This window comes from Micropterus dolomieu, linkage group LG10 (genome assembly GCF_021292245.1).
Source record: "Micropterus dolomieu isolate WLL.071019.BEF.003 ecotype Adirondacks linkage group LG10, ASM2129224v1, whole genome shotgun sequence".
NCBI lineage: Eukaryota > Metazoa > Chordata > Actinopteri > Centrarchiformes > Centrarchidae > Micropterus > Micropterus dolomieu.
In genome coordinates this window covers 16,140,880-16,154,067 of record NC_060159.1, presented here as the reverse complement: position 1 = coordinate 16,154,067, position 13,188 = coordinate 16,140,880, and the positions used below count along the sequence as shown (strand labels likewise).

General features: G+C 40.7%; 1 protein-coding gene across 6 annotated transcripts in view; it reads left to right on the top strand.

Annotated features, from left to right (window-relative positions):
* The window catches only part of utrn (utrophin), a 192,022-nt gene extending 188,639 nt beyond the window's left edge, over window positions 1-3,383 (top strand). For 5 of the 6 annotated variants that reach the window (XM_046061226.1, XM_046061229.1, XM_046061225.1 and 2 more), the window contains 2 exons: window positions 760-788; window positions 1,992-3,383. In XM_046061226.1, coding sequence (XP_045917182.1) covers window positions 760-788; window positions 1,992-2,000 — 38 coding nt within the window. In that variant the 3' untranslated portion in view covers window positions 2,001-3,383. The remainder of the gene's footprint in view (window positions 1-759; window positions 789-1,991) is intronic. The other variant, XM_046061228.1, reaches the window with a different exon arrangement.
* The last annotated feature ends 9,805 nt before the right edge of the window (window positions 3,384-13,188 follow it).

The following is a 13,188-nucleotide window of genomic DNA, read 5'->3' as shown; positions in this document are numbered from 1 at the left end:
TCTGCACTGGTCTTTTCTCTTTCTTTTTTTACCTCATCTGTCATTCGGCTTTGTTTGGGCGTGGTGTACAGTGTGTGTGTGTGTGTGTGTGTGTTTGTGCGTACATGCTCTCTGTGGGGTGTCATGTATAAATGATAACAGCTCGGGCAGCTGTGCACTTGTCTGTAGTCATGAATTCAGAAGGCCTTGTACTGTATTTCAATGAGGAGTGGTATATAGAGTTTGCTTTTTCAGAGAGTGATTTGTGTAGAGCATGCAGGTTTCTCTGTATTTTGACTTTATGGTTTTGATTCTGACGAAATAATTTCTCTCACAGATTTTAAATACAGCCCAGAGGATTTTTTGATTATCATTTAAATTTGGTATTTGATATGATCAGGAAAAGCCTTAGACCCTCATTACTCTTTATAGCAGAAATTGGAAGGATATCCACCTCTGGGGATATTAAGAAAATAGAAAAATAAATAAAAATGTTGGAATAGTGATTTAGAGCTCAATGACTCTAAATTGCATTTTTAGAGTCAAAACTCCTATGAGGGCTTTAGTTAAAAATCCATTCTAATCTGGCAGACGCTCCAGCGATATTAGCATTTGCTTTCTGCACAGCTCCGAGGCACTGAGCAGCACAGAGCTGGGTGTGTGCGTGAGTATGTGGGAGGGACCCAGAGGCTGATAATTTGGTGTAGACTTATTAAAACACACATGAACTGGGGAGTCCAAGTGTTAAACTACTCTTTTGTCTCTTTGCTTTGTCTCCAGCAGCCTTGAGCCTCTCTTCAAGACCACAGGTAAGGCAAGGTTCTTCCACACTTCCAGATACACAGCAGTCCTGTAAATCTTTTTTATTTTTTTTTATTCCTTTCTGCTCGATTGTGTGTGTTTGTGGGTCACTGTTTTAGTAATTGGCAAAGGTGACAGACTGAGCAGAGCAATATTTTAGAGGTAATTACAGCTGCTGCCACAAAAGTAGTCCCCTCCGTGTAGCCTTCACCCGCCTCAGCCCTTAACATTTGGTGGCCTGTGAGAAGGCAACGGCTAATGGATCTCTGGGGAGTGCCATTAGCTGCTGATCTCATTCCCCCAGGTCTGACGCCGAGGTGCATTTTGGGACAGAGGTGTTGTGAAAGCTGGTGCCACTGACCTCTTCCCGCTCTAATTTCTTATCCAGCTCCGGTGCCCCGCCATTCACTCCATTCTCCTCTTTCTCTCACTGTCTTTTCAAACAGCTTGACTTGTCTCTTCACCCGCACCTTTACACGCCGGCATTTGCTATGAATCCATTTTCTGGTGTCTGTTGCAAAACAGACACATACATTCCCTTTGATTTCTACCTTCCTCTTTGATGACCACTGTATTTCAATGTATCACTTTCAGTATTTGACACCTGTAAATTTAATTAAAGCCGGATCAAGTTTATCATGACTCTCTAGAATGGCTTTGTATTTGGTACACTTCAGGAAATGAAGTGAACCACACTTACATCTCTTCAGCCTACTTTTACTGAGTCATCCTTTCACTCTTTCTTTTTTTTTTCCCATTGTCCTTGGCAAACACAGTTCCATGCGCTTCCTATTGGTGTTAACGCAAAGGCATGGCTGAATAGGTTTTAAGTGCCTAATTCCATTTCTGAGAGGATAGCTATGTTTGGTGAAATCTCTCCTGCGTCATCCACACCCACCTCCTCCCTTTCCTCCACACCGAGCTCCTAATGGACTGTAACTGGCTTGAGGGACTGCAGTCCATTTACCTTTCAAACCTGATTACTTTGTTCTAAGCTCTGATATTTCCACACAGTGATGTCTTGATGAAGAGAAATGAGGCGGGTTTACCTGCTGCACAGGCTAACAAAAAAGACAAAAGTCCTAACTTTCAGTTGGCCTGCTTGAACCCAGTCACGCATCATTGTGTTTTTAAAACGTGAAGTTTTTCTTGTCTGATCCAACATGATGATAACATGTTTGTGTTCTCTCTTTATTTTTTTTTTTTTGCAGGTGATGTGAGGACAGTCACCACAGAGGATGGTGTGTGTCTGTGTGTGCACACATGTGAGTGTGTGGGAAGCGTTGGAAGAGACAGGACCATTCCCAAACAAACAATCCCCCTGACCCTAAATCCCAAAGACGCACAGGACCAGACAACTTAACTACTTTTACCACCTTGTCTTGTACTATGCAAACTGTAAATTTTTTGAACTGTAGATTGTATCTGAACTTGGTTCAACGTTTGTCAGTGATTTGTTTAGATATGCAGATGAAACACACGGCGTTGTATAGTAAAATTTGCTTTTTTTTGTTTTTGAGAGAGGGTCCTTGTTAACTTCTGCTTTCACTGGGAATCAAACTGTTACATTGTTTTGTCATTCCACTGCTTTGTACCCTCCAGCCCCCCATTTGCAATTATTTGTCAATGGAAGGAGCCACAGGATTTTGGTCCATGTTTGGGAGCACGCACAGTTCCTGAGTAATAACATCTAGTGGCAGAAAGGATAATTTTAAAGATATAGACTGTCACTTCTCGAAGCGCCTGTTTTGTTTCGAAGATCTATCTCGTAGCATGCTCGATGTCAAGCTCCCCTTTAAAGCATTGATGTGCCGGCGGACTTTGTGTCGGCTGCGGTTTGTTAATATAAACTTTACCCCTTCTGTGCCTATACAGTTTGTCATTCCACGTGTGGAAGACTAAGATAAGAGTTCATGAATTCAGTGGGATTGTGTATAAAGATAGCGGTTTTGAAAAATAAAGATTTAAATCTAACATTGTTTGGAATTTGGGTTTGTAAGAGGCCCGTCGTCATTATGTAGAATAGCTTTTTTAAAAGATATATGTTCTGAAATCAGAGGAAAGCCATGATTGCCTTGCTACCTCAGACTCATAGACACAGTTTTGTTTTTGTGGTTTGTAAACTTGTTTAAAACAGTTGTGATCATTTACAGAATAAGAACAACCTGGTTTAGCATTCTAAGCTTTAGCTTACTGTATTGGTGTACACTGCAACAAGGAGATACCAAGTAAAATAGTAAAACCTTCATATTACTGTACCACAATGGGTCTGTGGCCTGCTGAAGCTAGCCGCCTGTTATGATGAGTATTATTTTATCTGTTGTTGGTTTTTCCACTGGCCTTTCAGCACTGGTCCTTCACTGCGTTGTGTTGTTGTGCTATATGCTATCCTGTAAAACTTGTGAGACTGAACAACACTACTATAACCTCCTCTGACTGTAGACTAATGATGATATTGGTGATGATTTTAATGACTCCAATTATGATGAACCGTACCATGGCAGAACTGTGTCGCTTCTCCTGAGGTATGTAAAATAGATTGACCACACTACGTATAATATGGCTACGTTGTTTTATTCTAAATAAAATTTTTATAACAACTACGCATCTGCTCTGTTTGTTATGTTTTTTAACTTAGTGTCTGCTCTGTTCATTTAATTGCTAGGACTGTAATGGTAGAGGCTGTAAATATTTAAAGGTAATATAGATGAACCTCACATAATTTCATAAACATTCAGCAGAAATTCATCCTACTGCTTAAAATGTTTTCATATGCAGCACTAGCCCTGCATTTAAAAGAATCTTATATAGACCCACACCTGGTTTGGGGAATATAGGCCTCATTACTGCCAAGTCATCATTGCCATCCAGCCAGAACCCTAGCATTATTATTCATCCAATTGATCACGCAGTGAGAGGTTGTATCATTATGTTTGAGCTGTAACTGAGAATTCCAAATGAATGATGAAAGGTAATTAGCCCCTTCGCCTTTTACTCCAGCCCTTCAAACCCAGTTTTTTCTTTTAAGCAGCATAACTCACTTGTGGCCACATGCAGTGATTGTTCTTAAAGATTGTGTGATGTTCGCTTAAAGACTACATTGTCCCAACAGGATATTTTCTGTACTCTTACTGCTGCAGTTATTAGACCACACCAAATTCAATTGGGTTGTTTCCTTCCTTTAATTGCTCCCTCCAAACTCTCTTCTTTCTTACTTTCTATATCACAAAATGTTAGCAGGCAAGTCATAGTTGTATAACTGTGTCCTCTCCACTACAGCTCAGGAGACAAAAGTGATAACTAACATATCTATTAATGGATTATTCCTGTTGTTTTTTGTTGTGCCACCTGTGTTTTAAACAAAAAAGAATTAACTTTTCCATCAGGCCAAGTTTTGTCTTAATAGCACTCCCTATCTACCATCCACAATACGCTTCAATAATGCAACTGTAGTCAAGTGGTAGTGCACCCTAATTGGATCTGGGGCTGCTGTACATATTCTGACTCCTTATAGACTGTGTGCTCACATCCTCTGGGCTCCCCGAGGTCCTTTAATTAGTCACTCCCATTTCTATAATGCACTGCAGGAATTAGCTTGTTTGTAAAGGCAAAGCAGTTTGTAAGTAACAAACTAGCATACACAAGGGAGAGGTGGAAGTTATTCCTTACTGGAGTGTACTGGTCTTGTTATTCTTTTTAATGTGACAATTAGGCTGTATATGAGGGCGGATTTGGTTTAATTACTGCAACAATCTAATGTGCTCATAAAACGTCGTCAAAACAATATTGCATGAGTTATCAGCAATCTTTCCTGAGTATTTTTATCCTGCTCAGACGCAGCTCTCTGTGACTTAGTACATTAGACTGTCAAGCACCAGCGAGGTGCAGTCTGCTTGCTAGACTGAGCAAATTTTCTGCAGTTCAAACAAAAACTCGACTTAGTGGATGTTTTAACAAACACAATGTAATGAAATTCTCTGGCCCTCTAAAAGGCCAGAGGTCAGGCTCAGCTACAGAAACAGTGCAGCCCCGGAGCTGGTAGGAACTGATAGATGCTTGCTGACATGGAAAATTCCACCTTGGGGAACTCTAATCAACAGCATCCTGCAAGCCATGTCCTCAATCTTAATCAGACAGCAAGACTAAAATGCCTACTGCTATGGCAGCCTCCTGTGGCTGTAACGCTCATTACACACCAACAAACAAGATTGTTGGATGGATGAAGAGTAATGAGATCACTTTACTGGGCCGAAAAATGTGCCGTATGGCTTGAGGGTGCAGTACGCTGTAATCTAAATCAAAAAGTTTACAAAATAATCTTTTAGCCCATTTAATAACTGGAGCTTTAATTGTATCACACGACCCTCAGGTGGTGGAGCTGTCATATTGTGAGGATTTGCCAATTCAACTGAGGACATCTTGTCATCCAGTTAGGCTCAAAAACCTACTCTTTTAAAAAAAAAAAAAAAGGTCTGTCTCTGTAGGGAGTGTTGTCAGACACTTACAATAACAATCTGATCCTGTCAGCGACAAAAACAAGCACTTCAGTGGACGTACTTTGACGGGGCACAATTGCCCACAAGGATTATGTTGCAGCTCTTTTCGCTGATGCAGTCTGCAGCGTGCTCGCTCAGTACTGGACCAATATTTTTAAAATATTCTCCCCATTAGTCACATAGACACAAAAACGGGGGAAAATAGAGTCCAGGTTGAAAAAATAATCTTTTAGTCTTTTAACAACCTGACTCATCCAGGGTTTCCCCTGTTCCGCAGTTGCCCCTGATGCCTCCTCTTAAGCATAGGTGACCTCACTGGCAAGTAAACCTTTGCCCTGGCTTAGTCAGTGCTCTGCTCTACAGGTTCATTCTTGTCCGGTTTATATGAGCCTCTCACAGAACAGACAATTTCCAAAATATTTACTTTCCTTGTCCTCGTCTGAGCATCACCATCTGTGATCTGATAATTCTCTTTGCTGTGGGTAAAAACAGACTATGGCGGTTCCTCCATGGCCTCAGCTGTCCACCAACCAACCCATTTTTCTGCTGCTGATGGTGTTTATTTTTTCCCTTCCTCTCCCCATTTCTCATTCATGCAGCAACGCTGGCTGGCATGCAGATCCGTTCGACAGCTGTCCCCTTTGATCAGATGCTTGGCAGCTACAGAGCTGGGGGTATGGGTGTCTTGGCGGGTAGCTGCCCCTGGCACAAGGCAGGGACAGGGAACAGATGTTGAGGAGCGGGGAGGCAGGACATTGCAGGACCTGTGAGGAATACAGACTGGAACCCAGAGAGATGGAGTCAGGAAAAAAGAGGAAGGGATGAGTACAAAGCAAGCAACCTGGAGGGGAGAGCTGAAACAGATAAGGAGAATAGCCAGTTTTTGTTTTCATTATTGTTATTATGTCAGCAGTTGAATCTCTGTTATGCTTACACAGTTCTCCGCTCTGTAAACGTTCCAGCTCACACAAACCCGAGTTAAACTTGTATCCTAATGAACCTCCTAGCTTTAACAGTTCCCTTGCAGTACTTGCCTGCTGAAGTTTATTGTCCTCCATGCACTTCAGATCTCTGGAATATGCTGAGTGAACATGGTGTGTTAGCATTAGCACCATATTAGCTCTCTCTTTGACAATTACTTTTAAGTAGCTAACTGCACTGGATGTTCTCTTGGCAGGGCATCGACCTAGGGTTTTAATTTTGGACGCTTTAGGGAATATTCTGTGCACTATCAGCATTTTCTTCTGTCGGCTTTAAAAAAAAGAAATAGAGAGCGTAACCTAATATATCAAGTATTCTTTCTTACATCACTTTTATGTACTTCAGAAAGAGCCAGCCTTAGGAGTAGTAAGTTGTGACTCTCTACTGTTACTCAGCACTCCTTTAATTTAATAATGCTACTTATTTCTCATTTTCTTGAGAGTAATGTGATCCTTATGTTATCAGTCACCTGCCTCCTTTATACTAATATTTAATTAAGGCCAGTTTCAGTAACACCAACATTTATCATTCTCTATTATACTTATATGGTTATACCAGATACACAAACAAACATACTGTACATGCACTTACACCTACTTCACCTGCTTTTCTGTAAGTCTATATGTCCCTCACCTCTTTGTAACAGGCTCATTCATGATGCCCAGTCAGGGCCATGGAGTAATGAAGGGAGACTAACAGAAATCGGTGTGTCTGAAATTAGAGCAGTGGGAGGTGTGCAGGGAATCAGTCAGTATCTTCCCAGTTTCATTACACCATGCACCATTAGCTGCAGGCAGGTCATTGACATTCCTGCTCATGATGTTAAGAGCCCTGCTGCCAGTATGAACCAATCAGGCTACTTGTAAACACAGAACACGGGCTGTAATGAAATTTGATGGGCATTTTGTATTGGCTGGTTGCTGAAATATCCCTGGAAAATATTCAATGGACCTTTGTTGTGTTGTGTCTAGTAAAAAGAAATAGTAACCACAAAGCCCACCTCCATTGTGGGCACAACCATTTTAGTCTGATTTGCTTATTTCTCTGTATTGTGAGTCGGAAAGTTGTGGCAAAATATCTAATATATAAAAATACATAAATAAGATGTTTTTCCTCGCACCCTTTATTTTCATAACAAACCATTTGCCAGAGGCAATGCTCATCTCACCTCGGTGGCTTAGAGGTTGTGGTTGATGCACCACAACACTTACTGCAGACTGTGAATGAAAAACACTCTGAATTATTAAAACATTGCTCTTAGTCACTGTGCTCAGAGGCCAGTTGCCATAACATCAGCATGTTGATGAGTGCAATATAGTGAATAAAGTATCCACAAACTTATAGTAGAATTGGTTGAGTTTGACATGAGTCACTGAAAGAAAATTGGCACCTGGAGTTATGTTTTCCATATTTTCAAAATTGCAAAAGAGAGGGTACACCGAAAACACACAAAAAAAAGTTTATGATACTGCTGGCACTAGGATTTTTAATCACTTTTACATATGATAGTTGTTTGGTATGCAGATGATGTTCTGATGTTGAAATGAGGCTGAACCTTTGGTGTGCTAAATGTGCTTGCAGGTGTTCACTCATTGTCACTTGCATATAATGCCCCAAACAAGAGTGACTTAATCCCTGGCTGTACACAATGTTTTTCATGTTTATGAAAATGAAATGTGTCCGCCAGTAGCAAATCCAGTGATGATTACACCTCTATGCTAGACAGGTTCAGTTACATGCAAATTAGCCTGAGGATGTGTATATGAAATGACATCTTGACTGTCTTTGTAATGGTTCTCTGTAATAAACCCGTGTTTACTCATGAACCGACTATACATTCTGCATACAGTATATCTTTATCACAAGTGCTTCAGAGAAAATAAGAGACAAGAGATAGAGGTTAGGCTGGGGCGATCATCTGTATTTTCAGATCGTCCTATCATCCTTACGTTGGATTGATCTGGCCGTGGGTGCTCACCCGGGGTCTCAGCGCCAGCTGTGCATTCCTTACAGAAGACATCTTGACAAATAATAGCAGGATTAGCACAGGTACAAATAATGAAATTAATGATGGCTGCATTTAGCTGCTTTGGTTTCAAGGTCCTGGTTATGTGCATGCTGGCTCGCTGTCACACTGTCATGACTTACTGGGATATAAATGAGCCATTATGGTATTAGTAACACCTGTGCTTTTCCGACTGTGATTAGGCAAAATGTCTGCTATTAAAAAGGCTTAAGGACACTGACCATGATAGAGCGAGCACATGACAGTGTGTTCTGTAGTATCCAATACTTATGTATTTGACTCATAACAGTTCAAAATAGCACTGTAGCAGCAGGACAGAGGGTCAGTGACCTTCTATAGGGAGAGCAGTGATTGGTGCTTATGTAGGGACTGAACCCTTCTATAGAATTTGACCTCTAACCCCTTGTTTTGTTACTTCAGAATAGTACTGTACCCTTCTATGGGTTTGACCTTTTATTTTGCCCCCTCTATGGTACCTAACAGATACCTAAACATATCCTATATAAGCTTTGTTTGATGTACAGAGAGACAGAGTGGCCATCGGGCTAGGTCACTCTCCAAGCTTCTGCAGAGCTTGTAATTGATGCTGAACTCTTTGATTTAATAAACTTTTATAATCAAGAACAGTGTCAAGCGGGTTTCCTCTCAACACATCATCGCAGCATTATTGTTTGGACACTACAGTTCTCATTTGGAATCAACTAATTCAGACTCTGAATTTCTCAAAGTGTGACAAAAACAGTGTTAATGGCAGCTCTGGATAGTTTCAGTCTGTCAGTCCACAGCACAACAACAGCTCAGCGTGAGATAATCTACAATAGATGCCTTTAATATTTAATTATCAAAAGTTTAACATTTCCGAAACATTAACTTTTTTCACACAGTGCACAGTATGAAGCTTTTGTCAGTAAAAAAGTGTCTGTTTATGTCGGATTGCATGTCGCTATCAATTAAGTTAACTTTACTAAGCTAAGATGCGCAGTTTGTCGTGCTGATTAATGTCACGTTCATTATTTTATTCCTGCCTAGTCGACAGTCCCCTTCCCAAAACGTTGCTTTACAGCAGTTTGTAAGAGCAGACAGCAGGTGCTGGAGGAGCTCTCAAATGTGTGAAGGTATGGACACAGAAAATTCACTGGAGGGAGCAGAGCTTAGGCTGTATTCTATTCTGTTGTAGGTGATTATGTTTTATTCTAGTTATAAATGTAATATACATAATTAGGACGGTATCACCCTTCTTTATACTTATATGGCTATACCTAATATACAAACAGATACTGTCTACATGCACTCTCCAAAGCCAAGATTACTGTAACAAACTTTCTAAGACTATATGTCTCACACCTCTTCATGTAAACTCTTGATGAAACTGGTTCCCCAACAAGAGCAGAAAGCTTGCTCCACAGAGAAGAGGCTGCATGGGATACAGCTTTTCCCCAAGTTCCTTTTTTGGAATATGCATTTTCTTTTTGACAAATGGGGTGCTAATGATCAAAAGACAATTCACAGATGCCTTTAAAGAGCTTGTCAAATTCAGCAGGCAGGTTGATGGGAGGAAAGGGAGTTGTCATGTATAAAAGGAACAGGTGACTATGATACCACCAGAAAAAACAAGGGAGAAGATGCCAGTGAATAATGTAGGCAGGAGTGGTTTGATAGGCTTATTTGAGCCATCACTAGAGAGTGTGTTGTCAATGAGCCCCTCTGACTAAACTTGAAAATGGCTGTTGTGGTCCTTCTAAAAGCAAGGCTGTTGGGATACAACTTCACTTCACAGTTACAGCAAAGAAAGACACTGCAAAACCAAAGAAAACAGGAATGGAAGAAGCAACGATTCTACCGTATGTGCAGAAATAATAAAGTCAAAAGCCAAAGAGAAAGGAAAGGTAAGTAGAGAATCAAGTTGACAGCTGGTGGCAGCCACTTTAGATGCAGCCCATCTTAATCAGTCCTTTGTGAATAACTGAATACTGAATCACTTGTGATTCATATTCCTCACTCATATTCTTGGCTTTGGAAAGTATATGAGCTGAGACAGAGACCGTCTTCTGCTTGAGTTTTTGATAATAACTGAAGAAGGAAATTCTTTCAATTAACTGCTGGTGAGTACATGAGCCGTCTGTCATCGGCGTTCATTGTTTTCATTTCCTCTAATTGGCAGTTCCAGTGGCTGCCAGTTAGAAGTGATCCCGTCTCCTTGTTCAACCTGAGGTGCTAAATCTCTGCTATTCTGTATTTCTTTGTGTCCTTCTTCTCTTCCTTTTTACTGTTCTTCTCTTCACAACCAACTATCTGCAGATGTTTCCAAGCTTTCAGTATTGCTCATAGTTAAATTTGCAACTTGAATCTTGCATTTAGCATCTACATCAGGGGTCGGCAACATTTTCCATGAGATGAGGGTGAGCTGTGTGCCAGAGGTGTTTGTTAACGCACATTATGATGATATTAAACTATTATTTGAAGTTTGACCTTGTTGTATAAAAGAGTTGTTGGCCTAATGTTTGCATAGGTGCCCCTCTCTCAGTTTGTTATATAGGCTACTAAAAAGTAAAATGTAAACCAGGCAAGAGTTAGTAAGATCCCGGTCCCTGCCTTTCACTGCTCGCTTGTGCTATTTCTGGACCGCATGTTGATACTTAAAGCTACACACCTACAGCTACACCCCCTCTGGCCTGTCGTCAGCTGATGGCGAGATGTGGGATGAGAGTAATGTCCACACTTTCATCCACAGCTGCACTGAACACCGGTGCATTTGTCAGTGCAACAGTCGTTGCTGGATGTGTACATTTCCCGCCATTTCAGTAATCTCCTTATTTAGCAGGCCATCAAACAAAACCTTTGTTGAGGAAAACCTCCTTTATGTAGTCTGCATGTGTGAATGATTTCCAGCGCTTTGCAATACACTATGACATTTTATAGGACCTCGGATATTTCTGTAGGCACACAATGTTTCAAAAGTGCTACTTTTGCTTAGCATGTTTTGACACTGCCCTCTTGATTTACTCCACTGTGTGAAACTGTGTATTATAATCTTGCTAAAAGGGACAATTTTCAGAGTACAGTGTCACTCCTGATGGATACAAAATTATTTGACAGCTGAATTCTGTTGGTTTATTAACTACTGTAATTATGGGACCACACTAATGTCATATTTAACAAATTAATAACATACTGGATGTCAATATTGTAGTATATAGTATTTGCTTTCTCACATTCCACTGATGTCTTTGTGTGTTCACGACAGCCCGCCTATCATAGGTTGCCGACCCCTGATGTAGATGTTTGTTCATTTCTCTCATATTCTACGTCCCTTTCTGCTGCTGTCGCTCCCCTAGTATCACTTCTTGATGAGGTTGACGACCTACATCACATCTTATCAATTCACTATACTGTTGTTCCCCTGTAGTGAACCATCAGAATTCAGATATTTATAATTTTTGTGGCAGTGTTTTCTGGAACACAATTGTGTCCCTTTTAGCAAGATTATAATGCAAACTATCACACAGTATGGGGTATGGAACTACTGATGGCTGACCAGGATCAGGGTACATTTTCTGGTTCAAAGTAGCCTTTAAATAATTGATTTTGTTTGGACCAACAGTATAAGTCCATGACCTCAGCAAATCAATATTGCACAGCATTACTTCTGTGCGGGGAGAAGTTACAGAAATGAATTAGCACTTCTTGTTATGCTTTTTGTTTTTTTATTCTGATGAAGAGCAGCAACACGATGATTTCAAAATAAAATAAAAATCTCGTGGCTGGAATCTCAGTTTCCTAATTTCCCTCATTCCCTCTACATGTCTGTATGACATTATTCATGGATGGCAAGAGATACCCAGAGAAAATGTTGCCCCACTTTTCCCCCTCTCAAAATATGTTGAGGTAAAGCTGAAACCAATCCGGCTTAAGGCCTTCTCTGTGTTTCCTTGTAGCCCCAATCCATCCTGTAGTCTTAGGGAGAATACGCTGGGAATCGGGTTTCTGTGTGTGATACAGATTGCAGTTTGAAAGCAGGTTATCCTTTTACAGGAAGCGGCCTGGGATGACACGACACAACACCTTGTTTTTGTTCCCAAATCCGCAGGTGAACAATAGAGACTCAGCTGCCAGCCTTGTCTTCTCTGCACGCTCTGTTCTCTGCTGATGAGAGACAAGCCAAAATGTAAAAGTAGAGCAAACCACTAAACCTGTTAACTCCCCCGTGATCAGCAGTGTGCCCCTGCGTGAATGCATTTACAGTGTGAGTGGGTGCATGTTTGTATTTTTACTTTAATTAATACAAACATGAATGCAGTTGCACTGACTTATATGTTGTGTGCTTTGAAGCGATGCAGAGCTTTATTTAGCTGTGTGCAGTTGTGGTTAGGGGCAAGTCTATAGCTTTGGGGTTTTGTGTGTTCTTCTCTGGGAGATATGTGTTCAGTCTTTCCATTAAGTATTGAAAACAACATCTGCTTTGGAGAATTCCTTGTCAAGCTCTGAATCTTGAAGCAGCGACAAAGTTTGAAGAACCATTTAAAATGGACTCCTGATGCGACTGATCAGTCATAATGCACAACTATTGGCTTTGGGAATTCTAAAAAGTGACATATGCTGACGACCAAAAGGTTTTCTTGACATGTTTTTGGGTGCCAGGAGATTTTTCAGACAAAAGTTTGAACTGACAAATTCCTGAACTCCTTTTTAGCTCCAGTTAAGTTTTTTTTTTTTGTCCCTAGTTGCAAACTCAGACAAAACGTGTGGCTGGATTCAATTTGCACATTAGCTGATAGTCTTCAAGGGAGAGCTTCGATATGGATTTCAAGGGAGGGCTCTCTGAACATGATTTCAGCTTTGTAATTAAAATTTCATCAAGTAATGAAGCGAACCAGAGGCTAAATGAGCATAAAGGTTAATCATCTG